Source organism: Bacillus rossius, chromosome 1, assembly GCF_032445375.1.
Source record: "Bacillus rossius redtenbacheri isolate Brsri chromosome 1, Brsri_v3, whole genome shotgun sequence".
NCBI classification, from domain to species: Eukaryota; Metazoa; Arthropoda; class Insecta; order Phasmatodea; family Bacillidae; genus Bacillus; species Bacillus rossius.
This window is the reverse complement of record NC_086330.1, coordinates 230,539,456-230,556,921: the sequence shown is the minus strand read 5'-3', so window position 1 is coordinate 230,556,921 and position 17,466 is coordinate 230,539,456. Positions and strand designations below refer to the sequence as shown.

Below are 17,466 nucleotides of genomic sequence, written 5' to 3'. Positions count from 1 at the left end.
ACTACTATAAAAGAGTTTCAAGTTAGAGACAGGGGTTAAACAACCAGTCTGTGAGCATTATTTAGCAGCAAGGCATTACCATTAGTAAGATATCAAAGCCTAGCTGCTAAATAATGACACAGTCTGCTCAGTCTCAAGTCTAAAGTATGTAGATTACATTGATTTCACTTGTTACTCGTAGCATCATGCAACATGCAATGACCAAATGAGTGTTTCAAAAGAGGCTCATTTGTAAGTTACTTTTAGAAGTAAAGTAACTATTAACTAGCTTAGATGAAATACGGTGACTAACTTAACTCTGGCTCGCAGCCACAGCAGCCTGCGCGCCGTGTCTGTTTTAAAGATAGATCCACCCCACAGGGTTCAGACGGCCCAACGCAACTCTGTCTGTACACCGCCGAGCCCATGCAGAGACTTGGGAAACTTTTTAACACTACCAGTAGGCTTGTAATGATTATATGCATACATATTTTAAATACTACCTACCACTATTTAAATATAAAGAGCATTTAATAATACTAAAAATTCATTAGTCTTCACTTTTTTTTAAAATAGTTACATAAATATTTTTTTTTAAAAAAAGAGGAAGAATACTTCAAATGAAATAATACCTTCCGTTTTGTTTTAAAATTCTTTATAAAATATTATTTATAAAAAATAAGTTTAAAGGAATACTAAAAGTAACTAAATACTACATAATAAATAAATATGACTGTACGAGAGCACTATAACAAAATAAGCAAACTTTTAACATATCACTCGAATAATGCAAATAGCTTGATTAAGACAGTAGCTTATATAAAAGAGCATATTGAACCAAGATTGTTCCTTTGAAGCAGTTGCTCCGTTTTCCGGCAATGTACAGCATTCCTTCCCCTACTTTCCCCTCCCCTCTCCTCCTTTCCCCTCCCTCTCCAACTTCCCCTTCCTACCCCCCTCTTGCTCTCTTCCCCGCCACCTCACCAGCGCTCTCTGTGGGAGTGTTTTCCCGGCCTATATAGCCCGGCTCCTAGCGCACTCCTTGCAGTCGTTCGGTCTCTGAACTCGAAGGCTGTCACTGCGGTGATGGCTCTGCATTCCGGTATGTACTCTGCTGTGAAACTTAACATCTGTATTTAGGTTTTTTTCTTGCTTGCACGTTGTGGCCGCGCCTTCATTTTTTTATTGCTGCCCTGTTAATTGTAATCGCCACCAATGTTGGACCCTTCAGGTCATTTTGATTTGGGTTTGTTTTGCTCACGCCGAGTACTGCCCGTAGCATGTTGTAACATTTCTGCGGCTGTATATGGGCATGCCACTATGGCATTGGACACTTCTTGTCAAGCCGCATTATAAGTTCTCTCTTGATTCTGCCTTCAATTTTTTCGCCTAGCGGCCCATATTAATTGCTCTGCTACTTTACAGCGCTTTGCCACCATGTCCGCTTTACTCTTGCTTACTTTGTGTTATATGTGTGAATGATTGTATTTATTTCGCGTCCCGCGGGAGCGCATATGAATTTGCCCCTATGAGGATTCATAAGCTGTTTTATAAAATGTAAACTTTTGTAAACTTTTATAAACTTTTATAAACTTGCATGAATAAAATTCTATTTTTGGTATTTTATATCTTTGCTTTGCACCAGTTTCCCACTGTCGTTGGGTTTTAATGTAAAAACCCCCCCTGCCTTTGTCTACGTTAGTTGTAGTCGATTGGACTTGTCTCCAATTAGCTTCACCTTAAGTATTTAAACAAATACGTATATACATTTTTTTAATTTTGAAGGTACAATAAAAAAGATGGCAGTTTTCAGCAGACCAAAAAGTCATTGGAGGCCTCTGGTATTGAATTTGGCACCAGTACACAAGATTACAGCCTTTGGAAGACTTGGAAGAATTTTTTTTTAAAATTAGATGTCGCTAGTATCGAAGAAAAGATGGTGGTGTTTAAACTTGGCGCCGGTACACAATACGGCAATCCCTAGCAGACGACGGTATTTTAGAATATCTTAAATATATATATAAAAACTTGCGGCCTCTGACTCACTACAGACTACGGTATTTTTTTAATTTGGCGCCTCCAACCATAATATACATTTCTTATATAATACTTTATCTGGTCCAGTGACTAGAGTCATGGCTACCGATCCGCGTACTCGGGTTCAGGGCGCTAAAGCCGCAATTCAGATTTATTATTAAAAATAACACAAGTACTCCCCACCAGCGCTCCCTATATTCAAAAATATAAGCCAAGATGGCCACTGCTGGCCGTGACGTAAACGGCAGACAGCTCCATGCCACGTGACACAACTACCTGATGAAACACCACATGGCCACGCGACCTTGCTCACCTCGCAGACACATGGTGCCACGCCCACCTCTGGAGCCGGGAAGTACTAACTGTTGCTTTGTTTGTGTTTGGCTCTAGTACCATCATGTTTACCCTACTGAGTGCATAATCAAATTGAAGCTCACGGGAATACATCAGCTTTCATTTACGATCCAAATATAGATATTAATCGGCAAAGTACTGTGGAAATTGGAGAGATGACCAAAATATGCACTATGTGCTATACCAAAAAATGGAACTATGAAGCAAATGGTATGTGCTCTGCTGTAGGCTAAGTAGTTTTCCCTTACATGCAGGAGATGCTACAACCAATCAAAGATTTGTTGACAGGCAATCATCCATAATCTGTGCATTTTTTATAATAACTAAGAACAAATAATTAGGTTTAAAAATTACAAGAAATACAGCTACAGAAACAAAGACATCAACATGATAACATTAGGACATTAACCGCTAAACAACATAGAAAACACAATATAACATTTCCTTATTACTCTCTAAAAATTTGTGAATAAAATATGGGATATTAAGTTTTTTTTACATTAATTATATCTGATAAAGAAAAGTCACTTACATACTTATATAAATTTGAGTAAATTTGTATAAAATGCCATTAGTTTTGGTCAGTGTACAAATATAACATAGGTTGCTGACAAATGTTTAAGGAGACTAGGCTGAATATTCAGACACGTACCATGTGGGTCAGTTAAATGTTGGCACATAATAACTAAAAGTGAAGTGTTGGTGGATGTGCCACATAATAACCTGCCCTCTGCAGATGAAACGGGAGAAAGTCCAGCAGATTATGCCAGTTAGGCAGTGGTTTAGGGGAGGATGAGCTCCGATAGTTTCCAGTGGCATTCAACACCTCCCAGTTAAATGGGAAAACCATAATTTAAAAACAAAATATTAAAATAATAGTCCTTAAACTACTATTTTATTGCATTTCTGACACCTTCAAAAGTTATCAAAACTATTTTTTTCATCTGATTTTTAAGATAACCATGTCCAAAAAAAATGTACAGGAGTAGTAAATAGCCTAAATGTAAAATAATATATTTTCATTTAAAAAAGTTGAAGTGACTTCAAAGGTTACGAGGTGTTAGTTACCTCTACAGTTTTTTTTAGTTCTATGACCTCCCAGAGGATCGCCACTGCAGTTGCGTTTGGTAAGAGAAAGGTCGAGACTACATGAAAGTTAAGTTAACGGTTAACAGTACGGTATATTGTATCTCAATACTGGCCTACCAGTTTTCTCTTATATTTATTGGGTGAAAACATGACAAAGTACAAATAGCCTCCTGTCAATGAATGCCACACTGTACAGAGCTAGGTGCATTCCACCGCTTGCTGGGGCAGCAATGAACCACAAAGGCCGGGAGGAATCAGCAGCCTATGGGTTTAATGCATGGGGTTAAGGCCTAGGCCTATGTACATGCCATAAAAGGAAAACTTTTTAAAATACAAAAGTTTTAATTAAAACTTATTTTGACATTATTTATATGTTAATCATCCCTGTTCCACAGATACTACACACTGAGAGGTTTTTTTTAATACCCTCCTCCCCCCTTTTACTCTTCCTCTTCTTTCTCTTCCTTATCTTCCTTCTCTTCCTCCCCCTTCCCCCCATTTCTACACCATGTACTGAGTTGTGTGCACATGTAGCTTTAAAATTGTGTGCTGTGCATGTGCAACTATGCTTTTTTCATGCAAAAATTATACATAAATGTTTGTAATCAAAATGATGCAAGGCCCTGCTCCATTAGGGCAAAGGAGACTGCTGCTCCTGAGCTGCTGATGGCACCAGGCTGGTCACAATGTGTTTAGTAATATTTCTCTGTCCTGTGGTCATGCTGCCGATAAAAAGCAATTTTTATAATTCAGGTATTTTGATGAATGTTATCTTCTATGATTTGCACACAGAGCACACGGTGGGCGCCAGCTTTTCTGTCTATTTCAGGCCTGTATTCCACTTTACTTCCAGCTTAAGATATGTTTTAAAACTGTATAACACATAGCTAGCTTAATGTTTAGTCTGAGTGCACATTCATGAACATTTGAACAAATTAGTTGGGTGCTGAAAAAATATGTAAGTCCCAGAAGAAATGTTTCTATCGACGATTGGTTACTGAAATAACATCTCTCAGACATTAACTGATATTAACATACTTTCATTAATAATTGAAGAAAATTCACAGTCAATGTGGCCACCATCTTGTGACCACAAGAATACCTGTAGGTAGAATATACAAATTGGTCACACAAAAATCTTCACTGACTACAGAAGACAAATTTACTGTTCGTAGGTACCGAAAAACTAATATTAAAAAATTGTTCACAAGTAAATCCAGTGGTTGCTTGGAAGCTACATTACAAGCCAAAGAACTCGGTCCTCGTAACAATGGCAAAATCACTCATTGCTTTGAGCTAATATCTATAACTGTAGTCATAAAATTCTACATAAAAGCTGCAAAAGATGAAAAATATATAATATAAGAGGTAGCGCCTTGACTCTGCCAAGAAACTCTCTCTTTGCGCCATTAATATATTATTGTATTGTACACCACTACCGGTGCCTTGTACAGACTCGGACTGCGCTGCTATGCCGCAATTTGTCATGAAGAAAAATAAAAAATGCTCATGTGACATACTCTCAGACCAATCATAAAAATTACACCTGAAAAATATCAGCCCATCCTGGCGCATGGCGATAGCACTTCAACTAAAATCCCTGAGTCTTTCCCACACTCACCCAACTCTGTCCATCTCTCCAATTCTTACCTGGCAAACTATTGCATCAGCTCAATTTCCATCAAAGAACCAAGGCAAACAAAGTGAAAAACAATAGAAAATTAGGTGAATACACATTTATAAATAAACAACCAATACATAAAAAGTTTGACTGCAAATACACAAATAAACAAACAGGAAAAATAACTTAAAGTGGCTTATTTACCATAAAGAAATAAAGGAAGAAAATCATTAAAAACTTTATAAAATGTAAATTATGATCAGTATACATATGGTAAACACACAAACACTTCTTAAAAGTAATAAAAAGCTGTTCTTTAAATAATACCACAAAACCTAACTATAGTATTGAATCTAAACAGGCAAAATAATAAATTGTTTAATAAACTGTTTAACAAGTGGAGAAGTGTTTAACAACCTGAGTTGTTACAATGTGATTTACCTAAGTTATTTTCTCTAACCTGTATCAATGGTATTATTCTACAATACTGCATTCCATGGGTAATTTCATTTGGCCCGGTATTCTAAAGCAGATTATAAAAAACCACAATGCTTAAAAAACTGGTTTCAACAAAACCTGCAGTGATAAATGAACAGCATTCTTTTATTCACTAAACCTCACCCCCAAACCCTGTGAATATAAGTGCCTACAATTTCTAGCTTTAAAGTCAATTTAAATTCTACGGTTATCTTAGCAACATTTTATAATGGTACCTACTAGGGGAATTTTTTTCTGGCTATTTAAGGCAAACTACTGTTTTAAATGCAGTGAGCCAAAAGAAAGATAATTCTCGAATACAAAAATCAGAAACTCAATAGACCCACGCAGTTCACAGCGCACCTCAACTGTTCCGCTGACGTCTCCGACCTGGCCTTGAGGCGATGGTGGGCAGCCCTCTCTGCCTCCAGCTCCGCGCGGAGCCGTGCGTCCGAGGCCTGGAGGTCGCGCTGGGCCTCCACGCCCACGCCTAGCGTGGCGTTCAGCTGTGCGATCGTCTCCATCTGGGACGCCACACGGTCGCGCATCTCCCGCAAGCTCTCCTCCCACTGCACGCCCCGAGAACACGCCACCGTTTTACTAACACAAACATTGCAATTATTTCTAGTGTTTTTCCACTTCATTTGTAATCCAAGGACTTGAACTTGCACCTGGTACTTCATGGATTTAGCAAATAAATAACTCTAATGTGGTATTATTAAAAAAAATAAATATGTATACTCCTTTGACGAACCACTAAAGAACAATCCCAGTGTGCTCACATCAGGTGAACATGAGACACGATGACATAGAGCTTGGCCCACATGTACACTCAAAACAGACCTTGTAATATGCTCGCAGCACTAGCCAAAGAGATTGCAGCTAGCGCTGGAGTCAATCCAGACACGCTTAGTCTGCAATTCCAGGACAAACGCGCAGGGGAAATCTCACTATGACTACAAAACACATGACATATAAGCAATAAAGGAACGATGAAGGAACAGTTTTGCCCGAAATTAGTCAATACCTGTTAAATTTTAAAATTTTATTCATATCACTTTTAAGGATGTTATAAATGGTATGGAAATACTTGAACTCTAACTAGGCCTGTGCGAAAATCACTTTTTTTAGTTTGAATCGAATACAAATACGAATATCAAATTATTTACAAGTACGAATATTGAATTTGAATAAGAATGAGAATTAGAATCCCACAAAAAAATTTTAAGACATAACGATATAACAACTTCTAGAAAATTATACAAATAATACTAAAGTAAAAGGTTGGATAAGTTAAGTCATCCATAATAATTACATGGAAAATGTTTTTTTAAATATTTAAATTATTAATTTTTTTTAATTATGCAGCTAACCTAACCTAACCTAACCAACCCATCTTTCATTTCAGTTCCTATTCACCGTGTTTTCCACAACCTATGTATTGATCCAGAAAATTTTTGTGAACCGCAAAATACCGTGAAATCTATTACATTTTTTGAAAACTTTATTTTTTTTTAAATGCTCTATTCATAAATTAGTAATGAATTAACTTATATTTACATATTTAAACTTATTTATTAACGAGTTTTTGTTATTACTGCAGCTAGGTAGATTTTATTTAAGTTTAGCAATATTATAAACACAACTTTTGCTATTTTATCTGAAATTTTAACCCATTATTGAAAGGTATTTTATATATATTTTTGAGTTCAAGTCTGTTTTGTCTTAGATGTATAAAGCAAGTAAGCTGCTACTACATCATATGGTGTTACACTGATCGTGACGATTGATTATACGCCTATGAAACTATGCCAATTACTTCTTTTAATGACTTTCTCAATGGAATGTCTGTGTTTTATGGTGTTGTAGACCATGGTTGTTGACTTACATTTTTGCCACTTCTGGTGTGTGTGATGAATAGAATACAAATAATAGTTTGTTTTCATGTTTTAAATGACAAATATGCTGTCTTTTGAATCATTCACACAATTTTTCTGTTACCATTTAGAGAGACAGTAGCAAAAACAAAACTTTGACTATTTGTTGCATGTTTAAAACTTCGCTTATTGTCAATGTTTTTGATTCTGAAGTCCCATTAAACATAAAAAAAATTTATTTATATAGCAGAAATGACTAATCACACAGTGAACATTGGTCAATGACTTACTCTCAGCAGTAAACACTGGTATATGACAAACTCACGAGGTATGCTATGTCAAGTATTTGTAAGCAAATGAATATTCTTTATTTTGATGCCTTAGAATTTGAGATTGAATTAAATAGCTTATTATTTGTAATGTATTTGTATTCAAAAATGTGAATATTTGCACAGGCCTAACTCTTACCTTAGATATGCAATTTATAAAGGTCAATTACAAGCTCCAATCGTTGACTTACGTAATTGCATAATTATACTAATGTTCTTGCTATGAAGTTGCAATTTTTTTTGGTGTTTCAGTTCCAAAACTAACATTATCAGTATTAAAAAATAATGACTCAAGTCCCTTAATTATAATTTAGACATATTGTTTTTGATGTGTTTCAAATAGCTCTTGAAATGTTGCCCACATGTCCTTCTAAAAGGTCAAATATCAAAAGTTTTAACAAATACCATAAACAGTATTGACCATAAACAGTATTGATCAATACCACCATTTTCAGTGAGCCCAGGTATAAATATGATAAATAATTTTTTTTTTTAGTTTTTCAGTTTTGGTGCCATCAACTACAGCAACAGTCTTTTGTTATAAGTATGTAACTAGTGTTCGAAAAAAAGACGATAAAAATTGTGAACACATTAGACTGTCATGGGGTCTTATATTTAATTTTGCCCGGAATGTATTAATTTCCCCAATGGAACAAACCACATATTAATGTCAATATGTTGCTTAAATTTACACTAACAAGACAACTACCATACAAGACACAAAATTCAAACCAAGGTCAGCATTACTCCACGAGCCAACCTGACTACCTCTCACGTTCGGTAATTTCTAACTGCTTCCTAGCCAATGCACTAGTGCTCTAGATGGTAGGAAAAAAGAAGTGAGATTGTCTGTCAGTACTTGCCAGTGATGTGTAAACATGAGGCCTGTGCGAACATTCAAATTTTTGAATACGAACATGAATAATAAACTATTTGCATTTGATTCGTCTTGAATACTTACACTCCAAAATTACAAATATTCGTTCCATACGAATATTTGACATTGCATACCTCGTGAGTTTGTCATATACCAATGTTCTCTGTTGAGGTTAAGTCATTTATGCTATATAAATACCCTTTTTTTATGTTTTAATAGGACTTCATAAGTAAAAACATGAATAATAAGCGACGTTTTAAACATGAAACAAGCATTTAAAGTTTTTTTTCACTACTGTGTTGCTAAACAGTAACGAAAATATCATGTAAATAAATCAAAACATGGCATATGTGTCATTTTAAACTTGAAAACAAAATATAACTTGAATCTATTTTGTCACATGCAACAGAAGTGGGAAAAAATAAACATCAACAACCATGGACTACAACACTACAAAATACAGACACACTGTTGTAATAGCCATTTCAACAGCATATATAAATCTATGGTCACAATCGATCCAACACATGTGATGCAGCAGCAGCTAGAGGTGGGTTGTTACAGCAATTTTCGGTATCAGTACCAACATGATACTGATACAGTAATGTACTAGTTACAAGTATCCAGGGACCAGAAAGTTACTTTAAAAAAGTAACTCAGTTACAGTTACAAATACTCCATTGGAAATGTAACCCTGTTACAACTACAAGTTACACTACTGAAAATAAACCAGTTACAGTTACATTTCTGAGAAAAGTAACTATAAGTTACTTTAACAGTTACTTTGTGAAAAACTAAAAATGTGATACGTAATATTGTTATAATTAAAAGCTAATAAAACATATTGTGTTTAGTAAAGATATATGTTTATTTAAACTGAAAAATTTTAAATTAGGTCTTAAATTACATTGAATAATTAGTTCACACTACAAAATAATAACACTAATAGCAAATCACCACATTTTAACCACTGCTTATTGATCTTGAGTAGGAGTTGCTTCTCAAAATTTGAATAGCGTAAATTGTCTCTATATGGGCGTAAAACTAAACTTGCACAGCTGAACAACCTTTCAGTTGCAGCACTTGTTGGCATTGCTGTGTTCAAATTAATGAAAAGTTTTTTTGATTTGAGGATAGTCATTGAGTGAAGAAATGTCCTTATTCCTACACCCCAAAAACCTTTGTAGCTCTTGTTCCCAGAATCCTCCACTGGGCTCCTCTTATTTAAGCCAAAGAAATCCTCTTCTTCCTTATCACTCTGTCTCTGACCTGGATATTCCAATGCAGTCCTCTGTAAAAAACTGGGCAAATGATGCTTGGCTTCATCATTTTGTCCTTCTTCTAGCCAGTCAAGTTTGCAGCACCATACAACGAGCACTTCGCAATAAGGTTATTTTGATCACCCGACCGAACTTCGAAATAATTAGAATATGAAGGCCACGGCAACGAAAGTTCTGGACTGCTTTCTCGGCTTCGCGCTTCATTATATTCTGTTATTGCTTTCGCGCATGTGCACAGGTAGGTTAATTAATTAAACAGCACAGCAGTAAACCCGCATTTCGCAAATATTAAATAAATGAAAATCAAAATACGAGCGCAGGCTAGCCAACAGCAGTTTTATAAGTACAAGCAATACCATCGCAAATAATACGCTTGTCGAGATTTTCGTTCTGGGATTGAAAAAAATCAACAAATCGTTGTTCGTTCAATGAGAAATACATTTAAAAAATGTAACGCAAGAAGTAACGACAATTATCGTTACTTTAAGGCGGAAAAATGTAATTCAGTTACAGTTACAGTTACTGAAAACTTAATATATTGCGTTACCATGATCGTTACCATGAAAAGTAACTGTTACAAATAACGTCGTTACTAGTAGCGCGTTACTTCCAGTCCCTGCAAGTATCTGATACTTTTGTATCAGAAAGAGCAGTAGCGGTCCCAGGAAGCAACGAGGTATCAGCATTCTCGTTACAGGTTACACATCCTCCGTGCCGTCATCACCAGCGTAAAAAGGTATCTGTGTCTCTGATACATTATTTATCACGCCCGGTAATTCTCTACCTCTGTTACTCTCATGCCCGCCTGATACAGCCAGTATCAATCAGTTCAACATTCACTGCAGTTCGTCCTGGTCGTGTATTACCATGTACATTGTTGCGGGCTGTCTTGCTTTGTAGTTAGTATCTTTATAGTGAAATAAGGAATGGATAAGTGCAAGAAAAAGACTTAATTTGTGTGGAATTTTTTCACGGAAAATAATGAGTTTGCTAAGTGTAATTTGTGTAAACAAAAACTGAAATATAATTCAATACTATTTGTTAAATAGTGACTGAACTTGCAAAGTGTTTGTTTTTTTTATCGATATTGGCACTGCTATCTGCCTGATGTACCTAACTCAAATGTCTATTGATATAGTATGCTCACTAATGTTCCTATGTTTTTTTTATTTTTAATTTTTGATAAAATCGTAATCTTTTAATGTATGAAAACACTAGTTACTAATTGTTTTAGAAAAAAGAAAGTCCATATGTTGATTACATCTGTTATTAGTGTCAACTGAGAATTTATTTGCATTTTCATAGCTGTTAGCTGCACAAATATAAATATTATATCTTGTATTAATGTACTTTTTAATATTAAAATTTCATCAGTTTTATTATTGAACGAGACGGTGCACGCACTGCGCACTGAGCATACTTTGATGTGGGACAATAAACAAAACGACTCGTAACAATTTCGCTCTGCGCCTCTCCTTCAACGCCTTCCCCTGCCCTTTCTCCCCTACATTACCGTCATCTGCGATCGGGTTCTGCGCACGCGCACATTGGCCGTGGTGTTGTTCCAGGCGAATTCAAAAACTGATACTAAAGTACTTGATACTTTTCAAGTGTACTCGTTTGCAGTACCTGATACAGGCGTGTATCAGTTACAAAATATCAAGTTGATACTTTTCGACCCACCTCTTGCAGCAGCTTACTTGCTGTAAGTATATATGACAAAACAAATGTTGGGACAGAAATATATTTTTAAAAATCTAAGTAACTGTTTAAGATTCAAGATGAAATTAGCAGAATTTGTGTTTATAATATTGCTTAACTAAAATACAATTTACTTGTCTGTGTTAACAATGAAAACTAGTGTTAACTAAGTAATGTTTAGGTAAGTAAATATGAGCTCATTTAATCACTAATTTACAAACATAGCATTTTAAAAAAGAATCACTTTTTTGTGTAATGGATTACATTGGATTTAATGATATTTTGCAGTTCAAAAAATGTATGTAGGTCAACACGTAGAATTAGCAAGTTCTAGAAAATAAGGGAATAGGAACTGAAATGAAACGTTGTTTGGTCAGGTTAAATATGGTTAGGTTATATGTTAGCAACATATATAAAAAAACACAATGTATTTCATAATTTTAATATTTGAATAAATATTTTCCATACAATTATTGTAGCTGACTTGATCTAACCAACCTTTTACTTTAGTAATTATTTGTCTAATTTTTCAGAAGTTGTAACTTGATGTAAAAAAATTTTTTTAGTGGGATTCTAAATATCATTCTTACTATTAGAATTCAATGTTTCTTTATGCAAATAATTTGGTATTTGTTTTTGATTCGAACTAAAACACTAATATTCAAACAGGCCTAGTAAACATCTATCCTCTGTAATGAGCAAATTCATGTGTTCTTATATTGCAAATAAACTTATAATATGAAACTCGGTCACAAAATTTAAAGTATAATTCTTTGCAGTAATGCCGAGCATGATAAATACACTTATGTATTCATTTTAGGGAATAACTGTAAAAAAATTTTCCCTTTTTAAAACTTAACAATAATTCTGTGTAACAAGATTGTACTATTGATTTCTCAGGCATATTCGAACAACAGGAGTACCGAACGCACAGCATGTAAATGCCTCAACGCTGAACTTGTGACATTTCCCCCTAGACCAGAATTATTATCACCTTACATTTTTGAGGTTATACTTCTTTAGGGGCATTGATGGTGAAATTTTAGTAAGTACCAGAAATGCAATGACATAAGCACGCATTACACAACAGAAATTAAAAAGGTTGAAAGTCCAATGCATATGCAGAAACTGCCACGAGCCCAAGTCGTAAAGATAGCGGACCCATACTGGCAACATGCACCCGCACATATTATATTTTGTGAACATAAGGGGATGTACTAAGCGTACTGGTGTGCCAAAGTAAACTTTATGGTAGTGAAACTATCTTGGAAAACATTTTGTGAACTTGAATAATCATAACAAGATATAATCACAACTTTAAAAATACCTCAAATTCATTAGCCAAGAAAATTGGTTTGGAACAAACATAGATAAATTAAAACCAGAAATATTTTTAAACATAATTTAACACTAAGTATATGTACATATACTGTCATTTTTGCTTAACGATAGACATCTGTCTGTAAATACTTTCTACAAATCAAACTTAACCTTGAGTTAATTCAACATTAAAATTTCATTACTAACTTCTTTAACTAAACATGGAGTTGAATGTATGTAGGCTAACAACTTCTTGTGTCTCTAAAGTATGATGAAAGCTGTACTAATCTCTATATTTCAATGTTAACTAAGGATGTCAAAATTGTAATGCATATTTATTAAGTTGTCATTATTTCTTTTTGTGACTATAAATTATAACATAAAGTATTAAATGATAGTTGTACTACTATAAAGTTTAGTTAGGCACACCAAAACACTTAGTAACTCCCCCGATTTTCGCAAAATTTTCACTACATTTTCAAGATTTCTGAGATTTCCACAGATGGTAACACCGTGTTTAAGAACACATTACTGTTCCAATTGACTTCCGTTCCATTTACAAAATTACTCGTACTAAATGCAGTATATTGAGAGCCAAGATGTTTACAAATCAATTTAAAAAACACCCAAGGAAGCATTTAGCTTCACTATTCCAAAGTGATACTTGGAAGAATGCACTGTGATGTGAATGGACATGTGTATTGACAATGCTGCTCTCTGTTAAGAAATACTGTTTTATGCATTTAAAAGAATTATTATTGCCTTAAAAACTCAAATATCTAAAAAAATACTTTCATACAGACAAAATATTGAATGATACTTAAAAACTGATATTGGAAAGCTTATAAAGCCTTGTTTTTAAATAGGCTAATGTTCTAGATACCCTCTCAACTCACTTCTCTAACAAAGTTTTCCTTCACTACTTCATCATCGCTGGACAATTTCTGGAGCTTCCCGGCCTTCAATGCATCTAACTCCACTGGAAATAAAAATATCAGGTATTAAAATCTTTGTGCATTCAAACAATTATGTGTAACAGTAAATATACAAAGTTTATTTCTATATGTCTTCTTGAAATGTTTTTAATTAAAAACACCATCATTCATATGGGTTTGTAACATATCTCCACATCTAAGTAGGCAGAGTAATGACATAAGCTTTGAGCCACAACTTAGTACATATTTATTTGGATATATAATAATGCAGTATAGCTTAACAAGAGTGCAAATAACCCCTAATGAATTTGTGCAAATTCCAGTGTAAGCACAACAATTAGAAGTACGTATAACGCATATTGTTATATTTCACCTCCTCCCACATACATTACTACCAAACTGCTCATCATTCACATCATTTACATTGTCCTAGTTCCCACCAGTCTATGTTCATAACAACTGCTCAGCTCACAACAAAAACAGGCCTGATAACCATCTAACAATATTTACACATACAATGCTACAACAGTACACAACATCTCCTCCCACTTAAGTTATTCGAAAACATAGTCCTTGAATCTAGCTGGCTGCTGTATCACACGTCTATGAAATGTTCTCTTCCTACACTGAACTCCCCTGCCGGATCCTGTTGAGCAAATCCTCCGAATGGACTTGATCCTGAACTCACAACTAGACCTGTCTCTTCTTCATCTAGCATTGGTGGCAGCTGCTCATTCTGGTTCCCTTGCTTGTCCGTCCCACAGTGTTCATCATCGTTGGCCCCTGATGAATGCCAGTCTGCTTGTTGGCAGTCCTCTTCCTAAAGCTTCTGGGCTCTGTCACAGCAGAGTGCCTGCTGGTACTCTGTTGTCCTTGTTGTGGGATGGTCATCTCTTTTCTGTGCAACAGTCGGTCCACATGCTGCCTGTATGATTCTCCATCATCTTATCCTTCACACTGATATGGCCCTAAAAATTAGAGATACTTAACTGAGTAATATTTAAAGATACAGGGAATGCTTCTTCTTTTTAAATTTTTATAAAGATTTAGTATCTAGACATTAAGCACAACACAGCCAGCAAGACACACGAGGAGGAAACACACCGTCACCGAGAAACAGTTTACAAGGCCATCAGGAGCGGGAGTCGAGGTAAGAATGTTTCCAAGTGATAGCATAACACAAGCCATCATGACAAGTATGTTTGCCACGCGCAACCAGCAGTATGCGACCTTCAGAACAGCTGAAGTGTACTGGTTTAGCAGGTCATTTAACAGAGAGGAAGTGAGAAGTGACAAAGCAAGTGAAAGACAAGAAAAAAGAATGGTTGGTAGATAACTGGCAGGGAATCAGCAACAAGGAAAAATAGTTATCAAAACCACAGCAGAGTTGGTGTTGTTACGGTCAACAACAACAATCTCAGTCAATTCACCTGTCTTCTTAAGTCAGTCAGTGGAAAGCCATGCTACTCCGCCTCCAGGAGCAATTATCTGTGAATAACCCGTTGTAATTCTTCAGTGCTAGAGACTTACTGCAACATCCAGTAAAACAATGTAGAGTCTAGAGTAAAGAAAGGAGTGAATTCTCTTCTCTGAAAAACTTCCCTACTAGGCAAAAACTGTCACACTGTTATAAGTTAAGTTAAAATTTGTAAATGATAAAGTTTGGTAAAGAATTTAAACACAGATCAACACATAATTTAAAATTATTTTGCTAACTGATAAGGTTAAAATTAATATAACATCACTTGAGACAAAAATATTACCCAAAGTTGGTAGGACTGTAAACTCAGAGACAAAACATAATCCACAACACAAATGAGGTTAAGAATATAGAAAAATAAATTGACAGACACACCACGACATGTTTATTTAACACCTTATACCCAATAGGACATTTATGGTTTTTAAACAGATGTTTTAATGATTATCAATTTATATTGTGGTCAAAAATTTATGTGACCAGCCAGATGTCCTGTATTAATATGTAAATAAGAACTTCTCGTCTTTGAAATCAACCTATTCCTTTTTTTAGGTATCAATTTCTCAGCATTTGAAAAGTGACACTATCACCCTTCTTTCTGGAAAAGGTAAAAGATGAATGGGGGAGAAATTTGCCCCCTTCCAATATTCTGACATTTACATAGGGCCTTCAGGATATTACAACTCAGATCGGCCCGGTTAAAAGACGACCTAAGTCAAAACGATTACAAAAACATTGAAAATGTTTGTTGAAAATTGCTTGTAGTTGTTTTTAAATTTTGATGTTATGTACGAATTTAGTTGGGCAGTCTTTACTTAAGAAAAAGATTTAGTAGAATTTTTATGTAGATTTATTTTTTATTACTATTGCACAAAAACAAAAATCCACTACTACACAATGCTCACAAAACAGTTCACATAGCTTCCATAAAGACACACAAGAATTTTCCGTGCTAGACCAAATATTGTTTGTTAATTTCGATGATGTCCAAATATTCTGAATACTCACTCACATAAATTAGCCAAGGACAAACGTATCCTCGGTGTAACTGCTAAAATAAATTACGTAAGCCCCATTTTAGACTGATTACTGACAACTGCGTCATTGAAATTCCAATTAAAAGTCCCAAAAAAAAAGGTTTTATTACAGGCGAAGCCCGGACCAAAGCAGTGAAGTTTGTTACTTAGTACGTACTATTACTTTTTGGCGTGAGCCACTGTCGAACGCGACTTTTTCTTCAACATCGAGCAGGGAACTGGTGAGATGATGCCACAGCCTACCACCATGCAGGAAGGAGCGAGCTCCATGACCTCACCGACCATTCTCAAAACAGCTTTCTCGCACAAAAATAAAATATTATATAAAATACATTGTTCTTACATCTAGGCATATCTGTGGAAAACAAACAAACAATTAAAAAGTTATTCCAGATTGGCTGGCAAAAAAAATAACAAAATTACAGTCTCCTGTGAGAAAGAACATCATCCAATTTTCCCAGTGTAAGAAATACAGACTGCACTGGAAAGTTTCTGTACTGAAAAAAGTCTGGAAAAAAATTGGTGCAGTGAGTTGCGCAACTGTCCTTATCCTCTTTCACTCTTGCAATACCAAATTTACACTTTCCCTCTCATATCCATCTTTACGATCGACTGTAGGATATAGGAAGACGACGGCCATAACAATATATTAGTCTCCCACAAGCTGCCAGCACAACTCCCGACAGCCACTTTCCGTTCCCACTACAGTTATGTTATGAACAGCACTGGATCGTTGACGAGGAACTGCCACAAATCTGGTCCTCTGGAAGCCTCTTTTAATCACCTGTCTGAGGACAAATCTGATCCAATACCGTTTGCAGCAGCCTTACAATTAACCTTTCAGCTGGAGTTTGTATTCCAGCACTCTCTGTTGTGTGAAGTGCAAAAAGTGTCCTGGCTAACCTTGTCTGGCAATCTCCGTTACACCTTAAACTCCCCTTTAACTGTCTGCACCATGCACTCAACTTGCCCATTACTTAATGGGTGGAATAGTGTTGATTGAACAAGTCTGATGCAATAAGCGGTACCACTGTCTGACACTACACAATCCGTAATGCCATGAACACTAAATA

The 17,466-nt window shown here is 35.4% G+C and overlaps 1 protein-coding gene and 1 long non-coding RNA gene across 5 annotated transcripts in view; both read right to left on the bottom strand.

Annotated features, from left to right (window-relative positions):
• LOC134527351 (myosin heavy chain, non-muscle-like) overlaps positions 1–17,466 on the bottom strand; it is an 84,952-nt gene that overhangs the window by 6,916 nt on the left and 60,570 nt on the right. For all 4 annotated transcript variants that reach the window (XM_063359958.1, XM_063359961.1, XM_063359959.1 and 1 more), the window contains 2 exons: positions 13,838–13,920; positions 5,921–6,126 (listed from right to left, as the gene is read on the bottom strand). In XM_063359958.1, the coding sequence (XP_063216028.1) occupies positions 5,921–6,126; positions 13,838–13,920 (289 nt within the window). The remainder of the gene's footprint in view (positions 1–5,920; positions 6,127–13,837; positions 13,921–17,466) is intronic.
• Positions 14,100–15,852, bottom strand: LOC134527352 (uncharacterized). The gene is made up of 2 exons (XR_010074168.1): positions 15,307–15,852; positions 14,100–14,844 (listed from the first exon to the last, which is right to left on the bottom strand). It is a non-coding gene; the product is annotated as an uncharacterized LOC134527352 (long non-coding RNA).